The 21,480-nt window shown below is 39.6% G+C and overlaps 1 protein-coding gene across 7 annotated transcripts in view; it reads left to right on the top strand.

The window, feature by feature from the left end:
- The window catches only part of LOC129748982 (serine/threonine-protein phosphatase 6 regulatory ankyrin repeat subunit B), a 205,757-nt gene extending 184,653 nt beyond the window's left edge, over positions 1 to 21,104 (top strand). For 6 of the 7 annotated variants that reach the window (XM_055743794.1, XM_055743796.1, XM_055743797.1 and 3 more), the window contains 3 exons: positions 6,311 to 6,439; positions 11,009 to 11,141; positions 20,256 to 21,104. In XM_055743794.1, coding sequence (XP_055599769.1) covers positions 6,311 to 6,439; positions 11,009 to 11,141; positions 20,256 to 20,518 — 525 coding nt within the window. In that variant the 3' untranslated portion in view covers positions 20,519 to 21,104. The remainder of the gene's footprint in view (positions 1 to 6,310; positions 6,440 to 11,008; positions 11,142 to 20,255) is intronic. The other variant, XM_055743795.1, reaches the window with a different exon arrangement.
- Positions 21,105 to 21,480: the final 376 nt, after the last annotated feature.

Here is a 21,480-nt window from a genome sequence, read left to right as displayed (position 1 = left end):
ACATGACATTAAGCGAAACAAAAAAGGAGGATGAAGGAGTTTAATGAACAACTGAATCCAAATATGTAATTTGTCTAAATAATCCGCCTCAATTTAAAAAGATTGAAACAGATTGTTTAAATTCCAACTTTCTAGTTACAATTTTAAATAAGGCTGACAAAAAATCCAGTTTTTTTTTGTCAACAACACCCTTCCTCTCCCCTCTTCGAATTTTCCGAAATTCTCGAAGGGGGAATAAATTAAGTGAATGATAGATTCCAGCGTGACATCACATCGTTTGAAGATTTTTTGTTTTTTGAGAATTGTATATAAATTTTGCAGTTCATTGAGCACATTAAAAAAAATACAACTTCCAGTTCAGAACTAAAATCGCTACAACTTGGAATCAAAAGTATTTTCATTGAACAAATCGTTATCAAATTATGAGCAATAGAAGTCGTGACGTCACAAAGCGCCACTTTATCCACTTATGTGTTTTTTCCAAACTTCTACTTTCTACTTATTTTTAGAATATTTCAGAAAAGTATCACTTTGTTATAAGCTACAAATAGCTGGTTTTGATTTTTTCAAATTTTCCAATGTATTTTACATCGAATATGTTTCGTGACGTCACAACGCGCCATGTTTTTGAATCACGGTTTTGCAAACTGGTGTGACATCACGAAATTATATTTTCAGGTACAGATAAATCATACTATAATCTTAAAATTAACACTTAATCAACTAAAAAAGCTTAGAAACTCTACAAATAATGTGATTTTGTTATGAAATAGATCCATTCATTCCTAAAAAAATTGAGTGCATTGAATCCAAAAGGCCCCTTTCAAATAGATAAGGGTTGCGACACTACGAAAATCAACTTTATTCAAAATTATCCTGTGTAATGGAAAACTTATTCAAAAAAGTATTTAAATTTGTTTCTAAATCTTTTTAATATTAGTTTGTTTAACTGCTAAAGAAAGTAAGAGTAATTGATAATTTCAAAAGCCATTAGAGTGACCAAATCAGGCGAATTATGAAAATTTTACAAGTTGCAAGCTTTAATTGATCCAAGGCTGAGCACAAGCTAAATTTGGGGAGATTGGACCAGGGAAAGAGATTGCGCAATGACCTTGAAATGTTTATGGAATTATGAGAAATTTTGTTCGGAACGCACATAAAAACCAAGTTTTTCACCATTTCCTCAAGTTTCTTCCGGCCGATTTCTTCTCATTTGTTTTTCACGAAGCTATGATAAATATTTCATCTCTAAGCATCATTTTGAAAAAGGTTGTGACAGAAAAGATATTTTGTTGTAAAAATTAGCTTCTGAATTGTCGTTAATCGACGCTTAAAACCCCCTTTTTAGAGTTCAATAACTGTTTCATCATAACTCTATTCGATAGCATTGTTCAGGTGAAATATTGTCATAATTGGAGCTTTAAAGAACTCAAATTTAAAAAAATCGGTTGGTAAAGATCAAAACTATTTGTGAAAAACTGGTTTTCTATGTTCATCCCGATAAAAATCGACATAACTCCATGCAAATTTCAGGATTTTTGCACGCCATATTCTTCTAGTATGATCTAGCCCAAATTTTTCATGAAACCTTCCGCTAACACATATTTTAAATTATTGAGCTTAATTTTTTTTTTGTTTCGATTATAGTCGTTTTACCATTTTTATGGCATTCGCGACTTTATCAACGTTGCAGTTGGCGGATCGTTATTGAAAAACTATCCGGTACAACTGTGTTCGATGTTTACTCTTGGGCTCGAACTCGCGGACATCGGCTCAGGAGACAACAGACTTGCCAACTGATCTATATCACAAGCCCGATTTATATTGAGCTTAAGAATTCATTTTATAGTCACTTTTGTGGAATTTTCTGGATTTACTATTAAAATTTTTTGAGATGGAAATTCAATAAAGGCAACTTTTTTTTAAATAATATTATTTAAAAAATTATTTGTTTGATAAAAAATGTTAATCTATTAAATCAACCATGTTCTCAAATATTTTTGATCACATTGCATTTATTTCACAAATACCTACCTTTTTTGTTTGCTCAATGCCAACAATTAATAGATGCAATTAACGGGGTTTATTTTTAATTTAAAAATTAGAGTATGAGGAACATGATCTTTTTTCAAGACTTTTTGATTCAAATTACAGATATCTCCCTGCTTTATGACTTACAAAGATTCTTTTAAAAAATCAGTGAGAATTTCGTTTCAATGGTAGTTTGTTTATTCTCGAATCGAGTGTTTAACAAGCGCGATTAATTTGATGCTTTCATTAGAGAGGTTTGATTAATGATAAGAGAGGTTTAAAAAAATCACGTTTATGCGAAAAAGCTTTTTAGTTTAACATTTTTTGAACTCATTTCTCAAAGCACATTTTCATGTTACATTCATTTAAAAGAAATATTATAGAAATGTTTAAATAAAAAGTTTTGAACGTTTTCGAAAAAAAGCCAATTAATTTTCGTAACGGCACAACGCATTCGTTACCCGCGTGCAACTCACAACCTCCTGAAAGATTTTCATTTCATTCATGAAAATTGCATTGAATTTTACTCAAAATATTTGGAGAGACCTTCAATATTCGACTATTTGTGACATTGTAATGAATGATGAATTGAAAAACAGTAGAATTTTCATGACGCAAAATGCTCAAAAAAAGATTAAGGTATCTTTTTATCACCACCAATTCCAGAGCGTAAACAAGCATTGATAATTTTATATCTCTTGTTTTGATTATAAGAGGGCTTTTTGAACATCATTATGAAACAATTTTATTTTTACATAACTGTTTTTTTAGAAAGTTTTGTTTCAAATAAAAAATAACTGTTAAAATCAATTTATTTTCTAAGTAAAATTTTTAAACTTCAACGGTAACCTTCACATTTCTAAAAAAAAGTCACTGATTATCTTTGAATGGAAATGAAGCTCAAGAAGTAGCCTTTTTATGGTGTGCACGTTATTTTTGAATAATAAAAAAAAATCGGTTCTCCAGTTGATGGGTGCTTTTTTTTTTAAAACGAACACAAACACATACAGGGTCTCAATGAAACTTGATGTTTCCTTGAAGAGATTCCATTTTTTTTTTATCTCTAAGCGTTCATCTTTCGAGGATATGATGGCTAGCATCTTACAAATGCTAAAACCACCAACCCACCGAAAGTGTACTATGTATGCCGTGACCGGGATTCGATCTCATACCCCCTGGCTTAGAAGACTTGAAGGCTATCCTCTACTCCACGGGCTGCGGGCTGCTTGGGATAGGTTTATGGAATTTGATTTAAAAATTTGCTAAATTCTGTCAAAATCATACTGTAGAAGGTGGGAATTGTATCCCCTTTTGTATTCGAGTTTTTTTTTCAAATTTTCGATCAAAAGTTTTGTTTTAGATTTTGTGCCATTGAGATTGTATACAAGTTAATTGCATGGTGATCAGTTTGTTCCAATTTATAGAAAATTGTGATTAGTTTTTACTATCCCTCTTTTCGTGATGTTCCAGCTACGAGTGACAAAAGATAGATTTTAAATTTGTTCTGTTATTTAATAAAAATGAAAATTGGAGACAGTGTGAAAAAAAGATAAAACTTATAAAAGAAATAACTTCTAGAATCGTTTAAAACCTTGCTTATCGTAAAAACCAGTGAAAAAAATCATGCTGATTCCGAAATCAGTTATCAATTGCGAATATGGAACTGAGACTAGCTTTGAAACTTGAGACAACTATACATGAAACCCGAGGCCTGAGAGACCTGAAATCTAAAACATACGAATCATGAAATCTAAGACATGAGACCATGATAGAGTTGGTTCTTCAGATCTAAGATCTATGGCTTTAAACCTGAGATCTGGAATACGAGACCCGAAATACATGATATGGATCATGTTTGAAAAATTAAAAACCTGAGAACTTCGACATGAGACATTGAATTTTTTTTATTATCTGACACCGGGGATCTTTAGATCTTCCCCAAAATTGAAAATTTGATTCATTTTTACGATTTAGAAACACATGTAATGTTTTTGGGTTTCACAAATTTTTATTTTTGAATTCGATTCGGTGAGATAAAAATAAAAACCTTGTTTCGAAGCTACATTGCAATCTGAAGACCCCCCGCATAAACCCGTTAGAAAATGAAAAAAAAGGCCCACATGGATTATAAAACCTTAGAAACAAGAAATTGTTTATGAGACATGAGACATGAAACATGAATATCAGGTCTCAGGTAATATAATTCATAGTCTTAGAGCTAACCCCACCATATTCAAAAATTGGTTTTCCAGTGAAAAGTAATATTTTTACTCAGATACTGTGTTGAAAACCGTTTTAAAAACCGTTCAAAATGTATTATTAAAACTTCGGTGTATACCAATTTTGCCCCTCATTTCATGACTTTGTATATTTTCTTTAAAATAATTTAAAGCAGTAAAAAATTATGTGTACAACAGGAAAAATATGTAAACAAAAATTACAATTTCTACTTTTTCCATACATCAATTGATGAAAATTTGTTACTCCCAGGTTCCAGGATTGAGCAGAATTGCAGAATCAAGCGTTAACCTCAAATGGAGCTTTGATTTTTTGGTCGTTTAAGGAAATTCACAGACCCTTTTTCATTTTCGAAATGAAAAAAAAAACTTTTTTTCGGAAATTTCTGACAGACTGAAATTAACACTCTTATTTTTAAATTATTTCCCACTTAGCTCAATTTAAGCCAAATGATCAGTACATTTTACACATTGCTCTTTAGATGTCAATTTGCGGCCAAAATACAATCTTTGAACTGCAATATTTTTTTTTGTTTTAAGTCCAATCGTGTTGTAGACTTCGAGTAAAATATTTGTCCAATTCAAAGCTTTAAGAAAAATATTTAAAAAAAAAGCAATACATTAATAAAGAAAAAAGTTATAAATGAAAATCCAATATTTTAGCTTCTCTTGAGCTAAATACCTAAAAATCTCATTCACGCTTGAGACTCAAGAAACCCCTCCCCATGGTCAGATCTTACTGAAATTTGGCATTTGACCTTCTGGTGAGCAAATCATCAATTTTAGCTTGGAGCGAGTGGGATTTATCATGTTCAGTTCTCCTATATTAAGGTTAGTTTACTGCGTTTGTTAAATTATTCAAAAATTCAAATACCTATTACAATTTTAGTAAAATAACTATAACATTTTCAGTTTTCATCCGATTTGGATAAATAACTCCTTGAAACCTTTGTTTTAAATTAGCAAAGACGGTACATAGAAAATCAGATTTTTAAAAAGTTATCATCGATGAAAAAAATAGCTGTCGATGAAAAAAATTTCTTAAAAAATATACTACTGTTGTACAAACGAAAAAATGAAGTTCAGATGATCGATAGAAAATTTATAGACCTTTTATATACAAAAAAGTGATTTATGGTATACAGTCCGAGATATTTGAATGAAAATACAAGTACATTTTTATTTTTCCAAAATTTCATATTTGGAGCATAACTCAGAAACTGTTCTATTGAAATTGTTTTTAAATTTCATTTTCGGATTCAGCACCCGATTTCTCATTAAAAGTGATCTTCAGCTCACTTAGTTCAAAAAATGTTGTAAGCTAGTATTATTTATTTCTTGAGAAGAATAATGAGAAGGAAAAGTGAGAGTCTTCTTTGTTATTTGGCAACAATTCAAAAGTGTTCATTCCTTTTTTTAAAACTCAAAAAAAAAATCATTCAATACCGCATTCGAGTATTTCAGAGGCATCTTCGATCAACACTCATCACCACTTTCTGCAAAATCCACTCTCTTCCAACGCGTGTTCTCTTTCCAAACTGAATCCGGAGCGGGTTCAATGACGAGTTTGAATGGTCCAACCAGGGGATAAATTCCAACCAAAAGGGCTCAATAGAGCAATCATCATCACCGAGTAAAGGGGGTCTAGGGTCCAGGGTGAAAAAATGGGTGGGATGATAAGTTCCATTGAACCCTTAGGATCCTGTTCCGATTCGTCAGTGGCCTGGTGGGTGTGCGTTATGTGACCAAATAAATTGCTTCCCTTCTTACTGTACTCTTCAACTATATTTACTCCTACTTTCTTGAGTTGTAATATCCCACTTCTTATATTGTTGATGTTTTCCTACATTATTTTTCAATATTCCCTCTGTAAACCCTGTCACATTTCGCCCTTCAACTCAACCCACTCACTTGTGAAGCTTAGTTGCCTGAATGCTTTAGCAAATTGCGTTTCTTCTCTTTTCTTTTTCTCTTTCTTCTTTCTTGGGGGCAAAACTTTTGGTTTTTCGGGGAAATCGAAAATTTAACCAAACAAAAACTAGGCTCAATCGGACATCGAGTGGAAGTACGGTCTGTCGAAGCTGATCCGTAACATGCATCGAACATCGACGGCCCCATCGCCAATGAATCTGGTGACCACCTGGTTCGTGTGGATCGTCGAGAAGCTGCGGGTAAGTTTGGCGGAGTTTCGAAACCATACTAACTTTGCTCTTTTTCCCACAGGTTTCCAATGATATAGGAATTTATGTTGCTCTTATGATTTAAACATACATCATAATCGTCAATCGCTGAAGTTTTATTCGAATGCATTTAAATTTTAAGTTACAAATCATGTTAAGTTCATCAATTAACAAGTTTCTATAAAATATGTTAAAATCTACTCAAACATATTTAGGATCATATTAACTTAAATTGAATATGGAAGGATTTTATAAGTTGGTCGCATGATGATATCTGCAAAATGTTGCAAAAATGAAAAAATTAAAAGTTGCTTTGATTTGTTTGACACATCGGAATCAACAAACTGAAAACTAAATTTTAAGTCGAATCATTTCTTTGAAAGTGAAATAAAATTGAATTGAATTGAAATTCAAAAAAGATTGACAATACAAATTTTAAATTTTACATAAAAACATTTATTTATCAATATTTCATCAATGTATTTCTCGCAAAACGTTAGTACAAACGAATAGGGTTGAACAATTTCGCTTTTGAAGCACGTTTTGTATTCTGATACTGATCCTATTCCGGGACATGATGCTAATACTATTCCTAATATAGATCTTTAATCTTTTGCTAACTCCTACGCGAAGCAAGATATCGAATGATATCGAACCTGGTCATGATCTCGATTGTATTCTAATTTTGATTTTGATGCTGGATTTAGATTTTTCCAGTTACTGAACTCTGATTCCGATTTCTTTTCAGATTCAGGATCGTGATTCCAGATTTAGATCTCATTACATTATTTCGGACCTGGGTCCTGATCCTGAGATTGATTTTAAATCATGATCCCTTGGATCATGACCATGAACTCTTATCCCGAATCGTGAACTTGAACCCTGATTGTGAATCCTCATTCGGGGTTCAGATTCCAGATTCTCACCCTGATCTAGGATCTCGAACCCTGAAACTGGATCCTAATGTTATCCTGGATACTGAATCTTATCCCGAACTTTGATCGTGACCCGGAATCCCGTATTTTGATCCTGGGCCCTGATGCTTATATTGAATCCTGATCATGGATTCCGAATCATGATCCCGTATTCTCGTATTGGATTCTAGCCTCTGTTTCTGATATTAGATGCTTATCTTAGATTGTACTGATATAATCCTGACTCTATTTCACGGGTTTCAATTCCGTTTGATGATTCCGGATTCTGTCTCAGGATCAGTATCCTGGTATCTGATCATTACCATAAACACTGATCCTGGATTAAAATCCCGATTCTGGATCGTAATCTTAATCCTGATCCTAGAACCTGATCCCAGAGTCTGATCATTATAATTTTCCTGATCCTGATTTTGAATCATAATCTATATCTGAATAAGAATCAGGATTTTTAACAACTGTTGAAATGAACATATATGTATTAGAGTGGCAGCCTACATGGCTATGTCGAATTTAAAATACAGACCTTAAACATTTTTTGATTGACTCAAATAAACAGGCCTTTGACTAATTTCATTTAAATCGAACTGGATTAAAGAATGACTCGTAGTGCTCAAAGTTTCGATTTGTTTTCATCCTTCAAAATTACGTAATGAATGACCAAATGAAATAAAAAAAAATTAAAAAAAATATTATTCAGATGCCAAATGACTTAAAAAAGAAAAAAAAACGTCAAGATCTAGTGTGAGCTATTTTGAAAGACGAAAATTTGCCGAAAACCGACATTCTTTATCATTTTTCGAAACTTCCGTGGATTTATTCGAGATGATCAAGAATTGATAACTAAAATTTAAACCATCTCACTGAAATCCACATGTTTACTATTTGAGTGACTTGAGGGCATTCTGTACTAAATAGGATGGTTATATAATTTAACCCAAGATAGTCCTACAATATTATAAAAATAACTCAAAATGGAATGAAAATAATTGAAAACCCAGGTCTTAGATCTATAAAAACACCACTCAAAAGATGGAAATTACAAAAAAAAGGGAAAAAGATCAAATAAGAATATTATGTTAGGCCGAATGGTCATAAGGCCAGATGGTCATTAGGCCGAATGGTCATTAAGCCGAATGGTCATTAGGCCGAATGTTCGTAAGGCCAAATGGATGCTAGGCCGAAAGATCGTTAGGCCGAATGGTCGTAAGGCCGAATGGTCGTCGGGCCAGACGGTCGTAAGGGCGAATGGACGCTAGGTCGAAAGGTCGTTAAGCCGAATGGTCGTAAGGCCGAATGGATGCTAGATGGTCGTTTGGCCGAATAGCCACTAGGCCAAATGGTTGTTAGGCTGAATGGTCGTTGGGCCGAATTTATGTTAGGCCTATAAGACATATTATCGCTAGCTTGCATGTCAGGCCGATCAGTAGTTAGGCCGAACGGTCGTTAGGTCGAATAGTCATCAAGACGAATGAATGAATTCGACCTAATGACCATTCGGCCCTATGAACATTCGACCTAACAGTCATTCGGCCAAACGACCATTCGGCTTAACAGCCATTCGGCCAAACGACCTTTCGGCCTAGTATGCAGACAAGTGTAAAAGATTTCTTATTGACCTAGCAACCATTCATGACGATCATTCAGCCTTATGGCCATTCGGCTCAACGACCATTCGGCCTTACGACCTTTCGGCCTTGGGATCATTCGGCCTTCCGACCATTCGGCCTAATGACCATTCGACCAAACAACCATTCGGCCAAACAACCATTCGGCCTTATGATCATTCGGCATAGTGATCATTCGGCAGAACATCCTTTCGGCCTTGCGTCCTTTCGGCCTAACAGCATTCGGCTGGATAACCGTCGGCCGAATAACCCAGTCGGCCTAGTGGCCTGTTCGGCCAGATAGCCCATTCGGAATAACGTCCATCGGCTGAATGACCCTTGGCCGAATGGCTTTTGGTCTCATGACTTTCGGCCGAATGACGCAGCCTCGGCAAAAACATTTAATAAAACTATTGAAGGCTCTAGCAAGCACAGACTGCCGTTTTTAAATGCTTTTCAATGGGTTTGGGATTTTTATTTTGAAATTATTATAATTTTAACTTTATGATTTATTTAGCTTCCCCTTATTTTTCCAAAAAAAAAAATTAAGCTATAAAATAGCCAATACCAATAACTGAAGACAAACTTAATTTGAAGCTCCTCCGAAATTACTGGATGATGTAATCTGCAAAAAATTGCAATTGCATACAAATTTCTATACAAAATTGAGAAATCGCCTAAATCATCTCAAATTTTACACTGATGCTAGGAGGCCCTAAAGAGATAAATAATCATATGAGAGCAAAACCTCAATTTTGCAGCAGTCTAATCTACATATTTTGAGTATCGATCTCAAAATAATGGCAGTCTGATTTGTATAATTGGAAAGCAATATTGAATCCATATGTAATTGAATAGTGCTTTTATGTATTTGTGGTCATTTAAACCTAAAAAATTGCCCCCTTATCCATGAAGCCGAGATGAAATAAGCCAAGAATATCGATAAACCGATCTTATAAAGATCAATTGTTCGAGTTCGATCGTAATACCTTTTAGCTGAATTGATCTTGGGATAAATCTTTTTCTGAAGATCGCACAACCCTAGCAAATTTATCCCAGACAAAATACTAAATTAGATATCAACGATTGATTTATGCGAGTTTGATTGATCTTGATATAAGTTTTGCAGTATTTTCAACTATTACATTTGTCTATTCCTTGACTTTTCTTCTACATTTTCTTTAAGAAAAAAGAACAGTGAGAAATCCAAACAGGGGAATTCCTTCATTAGATTGCTGAATCTTGGCAACCACTGTATCAAATTCCACAAATTTGGTAATTTTTAGTTTCAAAATTCTGGTTTCGAGAAAATGATAAAGAAGAAGACACAGACATTACGATTTTAAAATTTAGGCTGCACAAAACAAGTGGATTCTAATTTATTTCATATTCTGTAAATTTGTTGATATTCTTGAAGTGAAACGCATAATGATTGTACTTTCGTAATATTTTTATGTTAAAGTGGTGTACATTATATTCTTAGGAAATTGGTCAACATTGGCCATCCATAGAGGTCAGAATAAAAAATAATATGAATCATCAACCTTTAAAATTTACTTTAAATTCATCACCAAGATCCTCTTACGTGCATCAACTATAAATCATTCACCCGGTGTATGGACCGCAGCATCTACTTCTCACCCGAAGCATCTTGGATCAATACCCGGATAGGTTTTCCTTTTTCCGGAAAAGCGTCCGAGAATTGTTCCAGTGCTTCAAAAAACAAAATATTTCAAACTTCCATCCTTATGATCATTGAACCAAATGTACCAATTCTAACCTATCATGATGTTTCCTTTCGTTCTACTTCTACTTCCATACACGATTTGCACGCTCAAACAAACAAAAAACAACTCCGGGGCACCCAAAAACCGCGCACTCCTGAATCGCATCTCCGTGAACCTGATTCCGTTCCGGATCCTGGACCTGGTCCCGGCCTACCAAAACCAACTAATCCACCATTTGAAAAAAAAATTCAACTGACCAATAACCAAAAACCAAACCAAACCAAATCCACACAGGCCAAACTGGTGAAGAAGAAGCGCCCCTCGCTGGTGCAGATGATGAACCTCCACCGGGGCCAGCAGAGTCCCCGCACGAAAGCCGGTGCCAAATGGTTGTCGAAAGTGAAGAAAGGTCAAGTGGCTCCCAAAGGTGTGCAGCACGGTAGACTTGTGTATGATGCTCGTCCACTTCCTTTCCAAAAAACATTCCCATTTCCTAACCTTAATCCTTCTTTTATCTTGAAGAAGATAATGAACCTCAACCATTGCTCCTTTAATTCATCAAAAGTTTTAACTTTTCATCTCTAATCCCTGAATTCCTAAACGCTCCCCTTCCACTCAATTGCACCACTCAGTAAAGGATTTTTGTGAGGTGGAGCTACTGCAGGCCTTTCTACCTTCGGCTAACCGGACTTTTTTTATACCTTTCTATGTTTGTTTCTTGTATTTTGATTTTTGGAGTGTAACGTAACTGTATTGCGAGGTTGCATTTGGTTGTGATTTTGATTTAAAACCTTTTTTTGTTTTGACCTTCGGTTATGTAATTTTGAATGATTTTGGTAATTGAAAGTAGGATAGTTTTTCCTAATTAAAACAGCTGATGAGATTGGCTTTCGCGGAAATTTGAAAACTTAAAGAAGTATGGAAACTGTTTATGATGGCTGCTGCTGCTTGAGAATGTATTTTGTAGAAGTGTAATCGCTGATGTAGGAATTCGTAGAACAGAGTATCACAACAATTATGTAGGATAAACGTAATCGTAATCGCCTGTCTTTGGTATTTTCTAGCAGCTGATCTTTGCGTATCTTTGAATGAGTATTGTTTTCAAGCAGGTTGACCAGCTAGCGACCAGCCAGTATCAGTTAAGCAGCTCTTTGGGTGAGTGATTGTGTGTCGAAAAAGTGACGGATGAACCGGGAACTGTGTATAATGAGGGGCGTCTTGATACTGATGCGTGTAAGATGTCATTGAGAGATAACGTCTTAGTTAGTTGTGAACGCAGTCTAACTTAAATCATCCAGAACTGGTGATGGATTGCATCTGTACATAAAAAACCTTCCCAGATGTTTCCAAGATGATACGTTCAATTGTAGAAGACACGATGAGTCTTCACGTTAGCTCAGTTAGCCATTCTGGATTCATGGGAACTATGGGACGTCTCATGATATACTCCACGTATACATCCTACCAAAACTCCATATGTGACCTCTGAGGCTTATTGACGAAGCAACGAAGAGTTATTTCGACTCAAGACCTGTACTCTCCTCTAGCAACTCAAAGCATATTCCCCCCCTAACAACAGGATAATCGACATGTCTCGTAATAACTCGAGATTTACGTACAACCCTCTCCTCTCAACGGCTCGATTACTGATCTAACTCTGACGACTCGAGATCGGACCTCTCCTCATGAAGATTGTACAGCAACCGCATGCAGACAAGCATGTTAGTGCCTTGGACATCTGGCATGTTTCCGCACATCGGGTATGTACCTGTGCTCGTAGCAGAAGACATCTTCCTCTAGCAAGAACGAGATGGGCATGACCCCCGCCACAAGATCAGCAGCTACCGAGGACACCGTTAGTTATGCGCTGATGCCTCGCAGGTTCATTAGCCACTGCACGCTGCAGAGCTTTTACAGATTACAATGCCTGCTCCGTAACGCAGAATGGACGAGATTACACTCGCTAGGACCCTCCTTTTGCTGCAGCGGATCGCCGAGTTACTCGACATGGCCCGCGAGAGGGCGGCTGTCGACGTGGGTCGTAATACTCAGCCGGTCATCACCCCAGGTACTTGATCGCATGCTCCAACTGCAATGGGCTGAATTCAGGTTGGTGATCAGCATCATTTTGGTCTTGTGGTGAACCAGACACAAGCTCTTGGAGCGCATCCAGCTTTCCACCTTCTCAATCGCTACTGTGGCAAGTATCTGGACCTCTCCTGTTGATGGGCCCGAAACCAGAAGCACCACGTCGTCGCCGAATCCTTCATGTTCCACTCTCGTGGGGAGACGCAGTCTCAGCAGTTCGTCGTTGACGATGTTCCAGTGATCAAATCCCTCACTGGTCATATACTGTAGTTGGCGATTAAGGAAGAAACACTCCACCATCCTACAGATGTATGCCGGAATCCTCATACGAATGTGCGACGACGCAATCGCTGCCCAACTGACGCTGTTGAAAGCGTTCTTCACGTCAAGGGTGACGACTGCGAAAAACCGGTCTCCTCTCATCTTCTTTAGTCTGGCTTCGTCTGCCCTTTCGATAACTATTCAACTAGGCATCCACCGTGCTGCGGCCTTTCCGAAAGCCAAACTGTTTTTGGGATAGGCCTTTCGCACCTTCGGTGTGGAGCTGCATCCTGCTCTGGACCACCTTTTCTAGCACCTTTCCAGCAGTATCCAGGAGATTTGGTGGCTTATCCGGTTTTGGCAAAAGCACAAATCGCTGCCGCTTCCACACGTCTGGGAAGACCCTCTCATCCACATATTGTTGCAGTGATGACTGAAACATTTCCGGATGTTCCATGAGCGCGGTCTGCACTGTTATTTACGTTAGGGATGCCATCCGGACCCGGAGCATTGTTCAACTGGAGGGACTTAGCAATGTCCCGCAGTTCCTACAGCGAACTTGCTCCTTTTAACGCATAGTCATGTAGGACCCTTGGTCAGGTGGCTTCCTCGTGCTGTGGGAACAGCTAGTTGACGATTTTTGACACGTTTCCTGTGTCACACTCCTGCTTCGCGTCTTGGCCATGACGATTCTGTAAGCGTTGCCCAGGGTTTGTTGTTGGCGTCCTCGCAGAGTTGCCTGAAATGTGACTTTTTGCTCACCTTGATTGCCCTACAGAGGGCAGATCTCACACTTGCGTAGGGCACTCTTCGCTCCGCTCTCGCTGACGGGGTCCTCGCTCTCTGCTTATATCTCCTAGCCCGTAGACAGCCAGTACGCAGGTTCGCGATTTCCGTCGTTCACCAGAAGGCGGGTTGTCTTGCCGCTTGAATTTTCTCGTCATCACAGCGTCACATATGCGTGCGTCAGATTTTCCGCGGACAGGTTTTCCAAGTTCCGCTCCTAAGTTAACACATCGACAAAGACGTTCCGGTCGAATTGTGTTGTCTTCCAGAGGCGAGCTGCTGTTGTCGTGCCTCTTCTACCTGCTCGCGTACTTGTGCCCACACGATAACGAATCGCAAAGTGATCGCTATCGGTTAACGCGTCACTTACCCTCCAGTTGCTTGTCCAGCCCGGTCTACTGAAGGTGACGTCAATGATGGACTTGCTCCCATTCCTGTGGTAGGTAGACGATACAAACATTCCCCAGGTCTAGGTTCAGCCTAGCCTAGTAGAAGTTGTCCCCTGGGGTTTGTAAGGAGACTCCCCATTCTACGGCCAACGCATTGAAGTCCCCGGGACTCCTTCCCGTGAGACCTTCAACGATTTTGTCCATCATGATGGGCGTAGCAGATGTAGACGAAGTTCATGTTGACTTTGGCTATCACTAAGCTTTCCTCTCTAGCAGACACCATTTCTTGTATGTGGTATTTTCTTGTAACCCGTATCGCTGCCAGTTTGGCTTTATCGGTTACCCAATTATTGCCATCCGAGTTCCTGCAATACGGGTCTGCCACTAACGCCACGTTCAACTTTTTCTCAATTGCCTCCTACCGCAACAGCTGGTGTGCTGGATGGTAGTGTTGAGGTTAAGCTGAACCTGTCCCCACGAAGGTGCAGCCGTCGCCTTTTGAAAGGCGGGGCTCCTAGGGTTGCCAGCCTTGTGTCCTCCACCGCATTTTGCATCTTTGGTGCAGCTAGCCACCTGATAGTTGACGACACCGCCAACACAGACCACTCCTATCGGTACCCTTGCAGGCAAACAATTTGTACCCGTACTCGAAACAACGGAAACACCTTTACGGTTGCTGCACCTTTATCTGCCCACACTTAAGTCTGCGTTTGCTGCCGCACCGGAATTTTCCTTAACGCCACCTGTGCTCCGGATTTGGACGGACCTTTCCGCACCCTTCCCGTACCAAAATCTGGCCCGTTTCGAGCTTACACAGATCCTTCAGAGCATCCTTGACCTCTTCATCCGTGGCTATCTCGTCAAGATTTTTAATCACTGGCTCGGCTGGTTGCCTAACCAGCAAGCGCCTTACTCCGCTCCTACCAAACGGATTGGGACAATCGTTCTTCTCTGCTTCCATCTCATACTTTCGTGTTTTTGTTTGTTTGTTCAATTCATGCTTCCCATGAGTAGCGATGTAAGTATACGGTCCACAGCAAGGACTGGGATACTGTGGGGTGTGTCTTGATGCTCCACAGGCTACCGTTAGAGACTGACGTAGCCTGTGTAATTCGATTAGTTTGGTTGTTGATGTTGTTCCCTCAACCTTTGTGGCCAGCTTGAAGATGTTCTCCTAAACACCAGCTATCAACCCGAGTCATTCAAATTCATTAACTTTAATGAATATGTGTGTCTCATCTTCTCCATGCATTGTGTTGCAACTGAAAGTCCGTTCTTAGCAGCAAACGAAAACTGTCTCTCGGAAAAGATGCTCCTCATGAGGGGAGGTTTGGAAGAATGTATATGTATCGTCCCCATGCGAGGCCTCGGAGCCTGTTTTTTGAATGCCTCTGAGGAGAAATGGGTGAAAGTTTCAATCAATGGAGGATATCTCCACTAAGCGGGATTCCCAAGACATCCACTGCGCAGGACCCCTTCGACCATGGGTCGGTCTTCATCAATTGTTTTATTTGGTAACCCTTGGTATTTGGCCTCGTGTCTTTCCTGCCCGCTTATCATAGACCCACGCCCATCTTTGTAGCTTCAATTGTGGAATCGGGCCCACTCTTCTGAGATGCTCCCCGGCGATGGATTCATTCTAAGTACACCATTCGTCGACTACTGCAGAATCAACTTCTATGCAGGGCGATCATAATCCAGGCAAACAAATTGCTGACCACGTTCTAAGTTTTGGCCCCCGTACAAATTCTATGGATCTCATTATCGGTTATTCATGCGGTCTGCGATGGGTTCACCCGGATCATGACAGCCTACAAGAGAAGCTGGGGACAACGGCAGTCTGCGAACGGTGTAGGATGACTCCGGGGAGTATCCGAGTAGTGCCGCTTCCTACGGGAAACTAAGGGGATAAGACAATACTTTTCTCGTAGTGGACCTCGTAGGAAGGGGGTAAACCACCGTCGGGTGATACCCACGGATAAAGAGGTTCTCGATTCCTGGCGAGCCTCTCAAGTCGGTGTCCAGGGCAAGCTGATTTAGATCTGGCACACGACGGGCAGAAAAATCCGAGGTCAAAAACTCCAGGGTTGCCAGCCAAAGGGATACAAGAAAACCGGATAATTTCCCTGAGAAAAAAGGAAACGGTCGAAGTAGATTGACCCCATGTTTTTTTGCGTAGAGGAAGCCACCGTGGGTACGCCGCGCCGCGTTTGTGCTTAGGATACTCCACCGGAGTATCTGAGAAGTGCGGTTCCCAACGATCGAAGCTGCGGGGATAAGAGTTTACCTTCTTTCTGGCCCCGAGTCTTCAGGAGGAGAGGTTTTTGTTGTCATCCCCGAGTTTTTACGAAAAATGGTCGAATCTCGTCGCAAGAGGAGGGACCAGGTCTTTAACGAACAGGTGGGGCGATACAAGCAATACGGTTCATTACGAGGATAGGTTAGATCTCGAGTCACTAAAGAAGAGATTAAACCTTGACTCGTGCAGAGAAGAGGTCAGATCTCGAGTCGTAAGAGGATAAATCAGGCCTCGAGTCGCGAAGAGAAGAGGTTTATGTCGGAATCTCGAGTTATTGCGGGGAGATGTTGGTTCTCGAGTCGTTAGAGGAGAGTTTAGACTTCGAGTCGTAATGATGAGTGGTATTGCTGAAAGTGGATTCGTCTATGAGTATTGCCTTGGAGCACAAAGATCGCGAATAGACCACCCACTACTGAAGGATTGTTTTATTTTTCTTTTTGATATTTTTTTGGTTACCCAGGTGGTAAATTCGAAGAAGGAATTTTACGAATTGGTACCAAGGCACGTCGAGTTACCGTGTCTCTAAAGGACTAATCTGGGAACTAGGTCTGCGGCAGTTGGAGTTTAGGTAAAAGGAGGTTTACACGGAGTATATCACGAGTCTTCCCATTGTACCCATGGACTCAGAGTTGTCAAAACTAGGGGAACGCGGTGACTCGCCGTGCCTTGGAATACAATCCGTTAACAAACCAACAAAAAATATCGGTTGTCGTTTGGGTCCTCTGGCGGCAAGTAAGATAGTACGTACCGCCTCATGCCTTTAACAATATCTTTTCTGATATCGCAGAGTGCCGAAGTGGTATATAATGAAGCTTCCGTGACCAGTCAGAAGTTACGTTTACTTTTGTTATCAAGTGTTATTTAAAAAATTAGCCTCGATCCGTGGAGTAGTGTTGTGGCTAGGGGTTAGGGGTTATCTTTGCCTTGACATGAACCTGGGGAGAACAAAGATAGCTTGTTCTGCCGATTGCTCCGCATCTACGCGTTCCGGGCAATATTACGTGCTGATTAGCTTAAATCGATGAAAGTATTGCCTCAAGCACCCATGACCAGAAGGGTAAAAGTTTACCTTTTCATACTTCCGGTTTACCGCTGAGTTTTACGCACTCCTCTAACAGCATTTGCTACGTAACACTCTTTATCCTCTGTCAGGGTGATGTTCATTGGAATCATGCCTGCGATATTAAGATGGTCCTGTATGCACAGCAAACTCTGTGTCGTAGTTCCGATACTGGAACGTTCGCAGAGAGACGTCTCTTGCTCCTCTTTGAGCCATGGCCAGTTCGGCATAACCCTGGCCATTGAGTCCATAACTTTTGACGCACTATCACAGCAGTATTTGACATGCGCATCAAAGTTTAAGCGATTGTCGACCATTACTGCGAGGATTTGCAACTGCTTTTCGAAGATAGGATGTGTCCTTCAATAGTGATCTCCATGTGCAGCACAACTTTTTTGTTGGTCACGAGTATTACTTTGGCTATTTAGACTACATAGAAGGCTTTTTAAGGTCCCTTTCAAATCTTTGATGGTCAAAAAAAGCTATTGAAGGTCAATTTTGGAGCTTTTATGTTCTGTATCGAGTTATTTTATAGCACTCGAGATAATTCGGTAGCAATTCTCTTTGGAACGTTTTTTCAGCGAAATTTGAACATTGGAGACTCGCTTTTAAGTAGATGTGGGACTTTTGGCTGCTAGGGCTTCGATGGCACCAGCATTGAAGTTTCACGACAGAAGTGATGCGTTGTCCATCCGGGAGATTCAAATGTGAAACCTGGGATTGCATCTACGACACCCCTGAAGACCCAAGCCCAAGTCCTTTGAATGAGCTCCGAAACGACTATAGGGTGATACGGTCAAAATTTGGTCAAGGGAAAACGCGTGTAAATCGGTGAAATCGTTTATTTAAAAAATCAAACTAAATTTCTTTTTCAGGTGTAATTAGTATAAAATTCAGGAAAAATATTCAGTTAGGCTTCCGCTTTTCCGAATCCGGAATGACCGGGCCTTACGCTTAACCCCTGCAATCAGATTTTGTACAGCCACCTTGTCCACCTTGTTCGCCGCAGAAAGCCAGTTTGCCTTGAACTGCTGCTCGTCCTTAGTAGTTTTTTTGATCTTCTTTAGGTTCCGCTTGACAGCCCAGTATTTCTCAATTGGGCGGAGCTCTGGCGTGTTGGGAGGGTTCTTATCCTTGGGAACCATCTGCACGTTGTTGGCGGCGTATCACTCCATGGCCTTTTTTCCGTAATGGCAAGATGCCGAATCCGACAGTACTGAACAACCGTGTTTCTTCAGGAAAGGCAGCAGACGTTTATTCAAACACTCTTTCACCTAAATTTCTTGGTTGACAGTACCGGAAGCTATGAAAATGCTGCTTTTCAAGCCACAGGTACAGATGGCTTGCCAAACTAGATATTTCTTCGCGAACTTTGACAGTTTCATGTGCTTGAAAGTATCTGCTACCTTTCCCCTTCCTTTTGCCTTATAAAACTCCTGTCCCGGAAGCTGCTTGTAGTCGGCTTTGACGTAGGTTTCGTCGTCCATTACCACGCAGTCAAACTTCTTCAGCATCGTCGTGTACAGCCTCCGGGATCGCGCTTTAGCGAGTCACTACCTTCTTGTAAGTCGATAGTCTGGCTCGTTTTTGGCTCGATGCACGGTTGTAGACGATTCACCCAGCTTATTTGCGGCATCTCGGAGAGAGAGGTTAGGGTTTCGCTTGAAACTACCGGCAACTCTTTTTGTCGTCTCAACGGCTTCCGGTATTCGATTTCCTCCCGATCCAGACTTCCTGGCTGTCGACAAACGTTCCCCAAACACTTTAATTACATTTGTAACGGTTTATTTGGCAACTTTTAGCGATTTTGCCAGCTTTGCGTGCGAGTAGCTCGGATTTTGGCGATGCGCGAGCAAAATTTTGATACACTGTTCTTCTTCCTTGGACGGCATTTTAACAACTGAAGAGTGAATTCCAAAATCAAAATAGAAGCAACATTCTTCACACACACACACACCTTTAAAATGAGGGGTGTTCAGCTTTTTTAAATGCAAAGTTGAAAGAAATACGTCAAGTTGATAATGACCAAATTTTGACCGTATTACTCTTGAATGACAGGCATGTTGATTTGTCCTAGTGTTTGTTATGATAATGATTTTGACATGGAGCCGAATCTTATTCAACTTATTCAAAGGTAAACCATATCCTAAATAAATGTTCTCTTATAACACGATATCGGTTACTTCCGTCACGGCATCGGCGCATATTCGCTCGGTAGGTTCGTAGCTATTGAAGTATCGGCTTTTGAGTTGTGTTTGGTAATATTTTTAAGTTTGATTATTACTTTCAATTCGTCCTCTCGAACGCTAATCGGCAAAGTTGAACGTGCCTTTCCACCCCAAACCATATCGGAACTTGCCCTCAAAAGCCAGCTCTGCATGTCGCTGTGCAGCTGAACCGGAAGCCACGTTCAAATTTGTGCGACCCTTTTCTCCGGGAACTGTGTCCAAAAATGATGCCACCAAAGCAGTAAACTATAATTGGTCAATTTTCGGAATTTGAAACGTTGGCAGTGCTTCTGGCCTAGAGTCACTGTCCCCGTTTCGAGTTGTTTAGCTTTGGTAGCATCACAGGTGGACTCTCTGGGGTACCAATGTTGAATATTTACTAACGGTTGTTCTCCTACTTTTTTTTACTTTCCGGAACTTAATCTAGCAGAGTCGACGGCTCTATCTGCTATGCACTTGTCTCCTCTCGGATCGCAAGTCAGTTTCTCCACTGTCAATACGAACCGAATCGAGAACGTTGCAGATTGGGTCGAGATATCTCGGAAGTATCGTGCTCTGGTCGGTCACGACGAGGGCGATTCCGGATCGATGAAGGACTCGGATGGCGGTGGAGATGCTCATTCGACGGCTCCGGGAGCAGCTGGCGGTGAAGCAGGCCAGATGGGCAACAACGTAAATGCAAATCCGGCTTAAGGTCACCTGGAGTTCTAGAGCTACCGGAATCAATCTTCCACAAAACGACGTAAACAAATGATAGGTTCACAATTCAAACACACAGAATCACATGCGCACTCCCTTCCGGTATAATCAAACATTACCAATCATTCCAACAAAACACACCAGAACACGATAAAGCTTCGGTAAATCGAATCTTCCGAACGGCAGTTTAGACTCGAATACACGCATTTACTACAATCCGAAAGAGTCTTCGTTTGAGTAATTTTGTACATAGCCTAGTGCAAAGCAGGCACTGAAAAGTGCCTGATTTTAGGGAAAATTTTCAACCCGGTCTAAAGAGATGTGGGGTTTTGGTGAAAAGGATTACCATTCTGTACAGAAAAGTAAGCAGTTCATTTTTGGAATTGTTTCGATAGACATAGGTTAGATTTTCGGCTTTGGCCAAAAGCTTCGAACTTCGCTGTATTTTTTTTTAAATCTGGCTTTGTGTAAATGAAACTTTGTAAAAATTGGATCTTGTTTCCCAGAAAAGAGTGAAAATATTGTAAAAAATTGTACATTTTGGAAGATGGAAAAAATATATATTTTACAAACTATTGAACCAGTGTCTTTTTATTCTGTTGATTGTGTTGAATAAGATTCTGAGCTTAAAATAGTAAAAGAAAATTTTTATATATTTATATTTATACTAGGTGACCCGGTGTGCTTTGCTACACCTTCTTAAAACAAATGAAATTTGTAAAAATTAAAGGAAATTTCATCTTCAAAATTCTTTTCAAGATCCGGAATCTTCCGGAATGTTTGTATCTTAATAACATCAAATGCCACATTTGATTCCATTTGCATGACAAATTTTTAATTTTTGCCGAATAATATATGAAAAATATTTGTCTCCTTTCATACTCTGGTCTGAAAAAAGGGTACCTTTTGCTCGATTTATACCAAAAAAGCTGTATTTGACAACCCACCCCCCAATC

The sequence above is a fragment of the Uranotaenia lowii genome, chromosome 2, assembly GCF_029784155.1.
Source record: "Uranotaenia lowii strain MFRU-FL chromosome 2, ASM2978415v1, whole genome shotgun sequence".
In the NCBI taxonomy this organism is placed as follows: Eukaryota; Metazoa; Arthropoda; class Insecta; order Diptera; family Culicidae; genus Uranotaenia; species Uranotaenia lowii.
The sequence above is the reverse complement of the archived record's forward strand: the minus strand, read 5'-3'. Positions and strand labels throughout refer to the sequence as shown.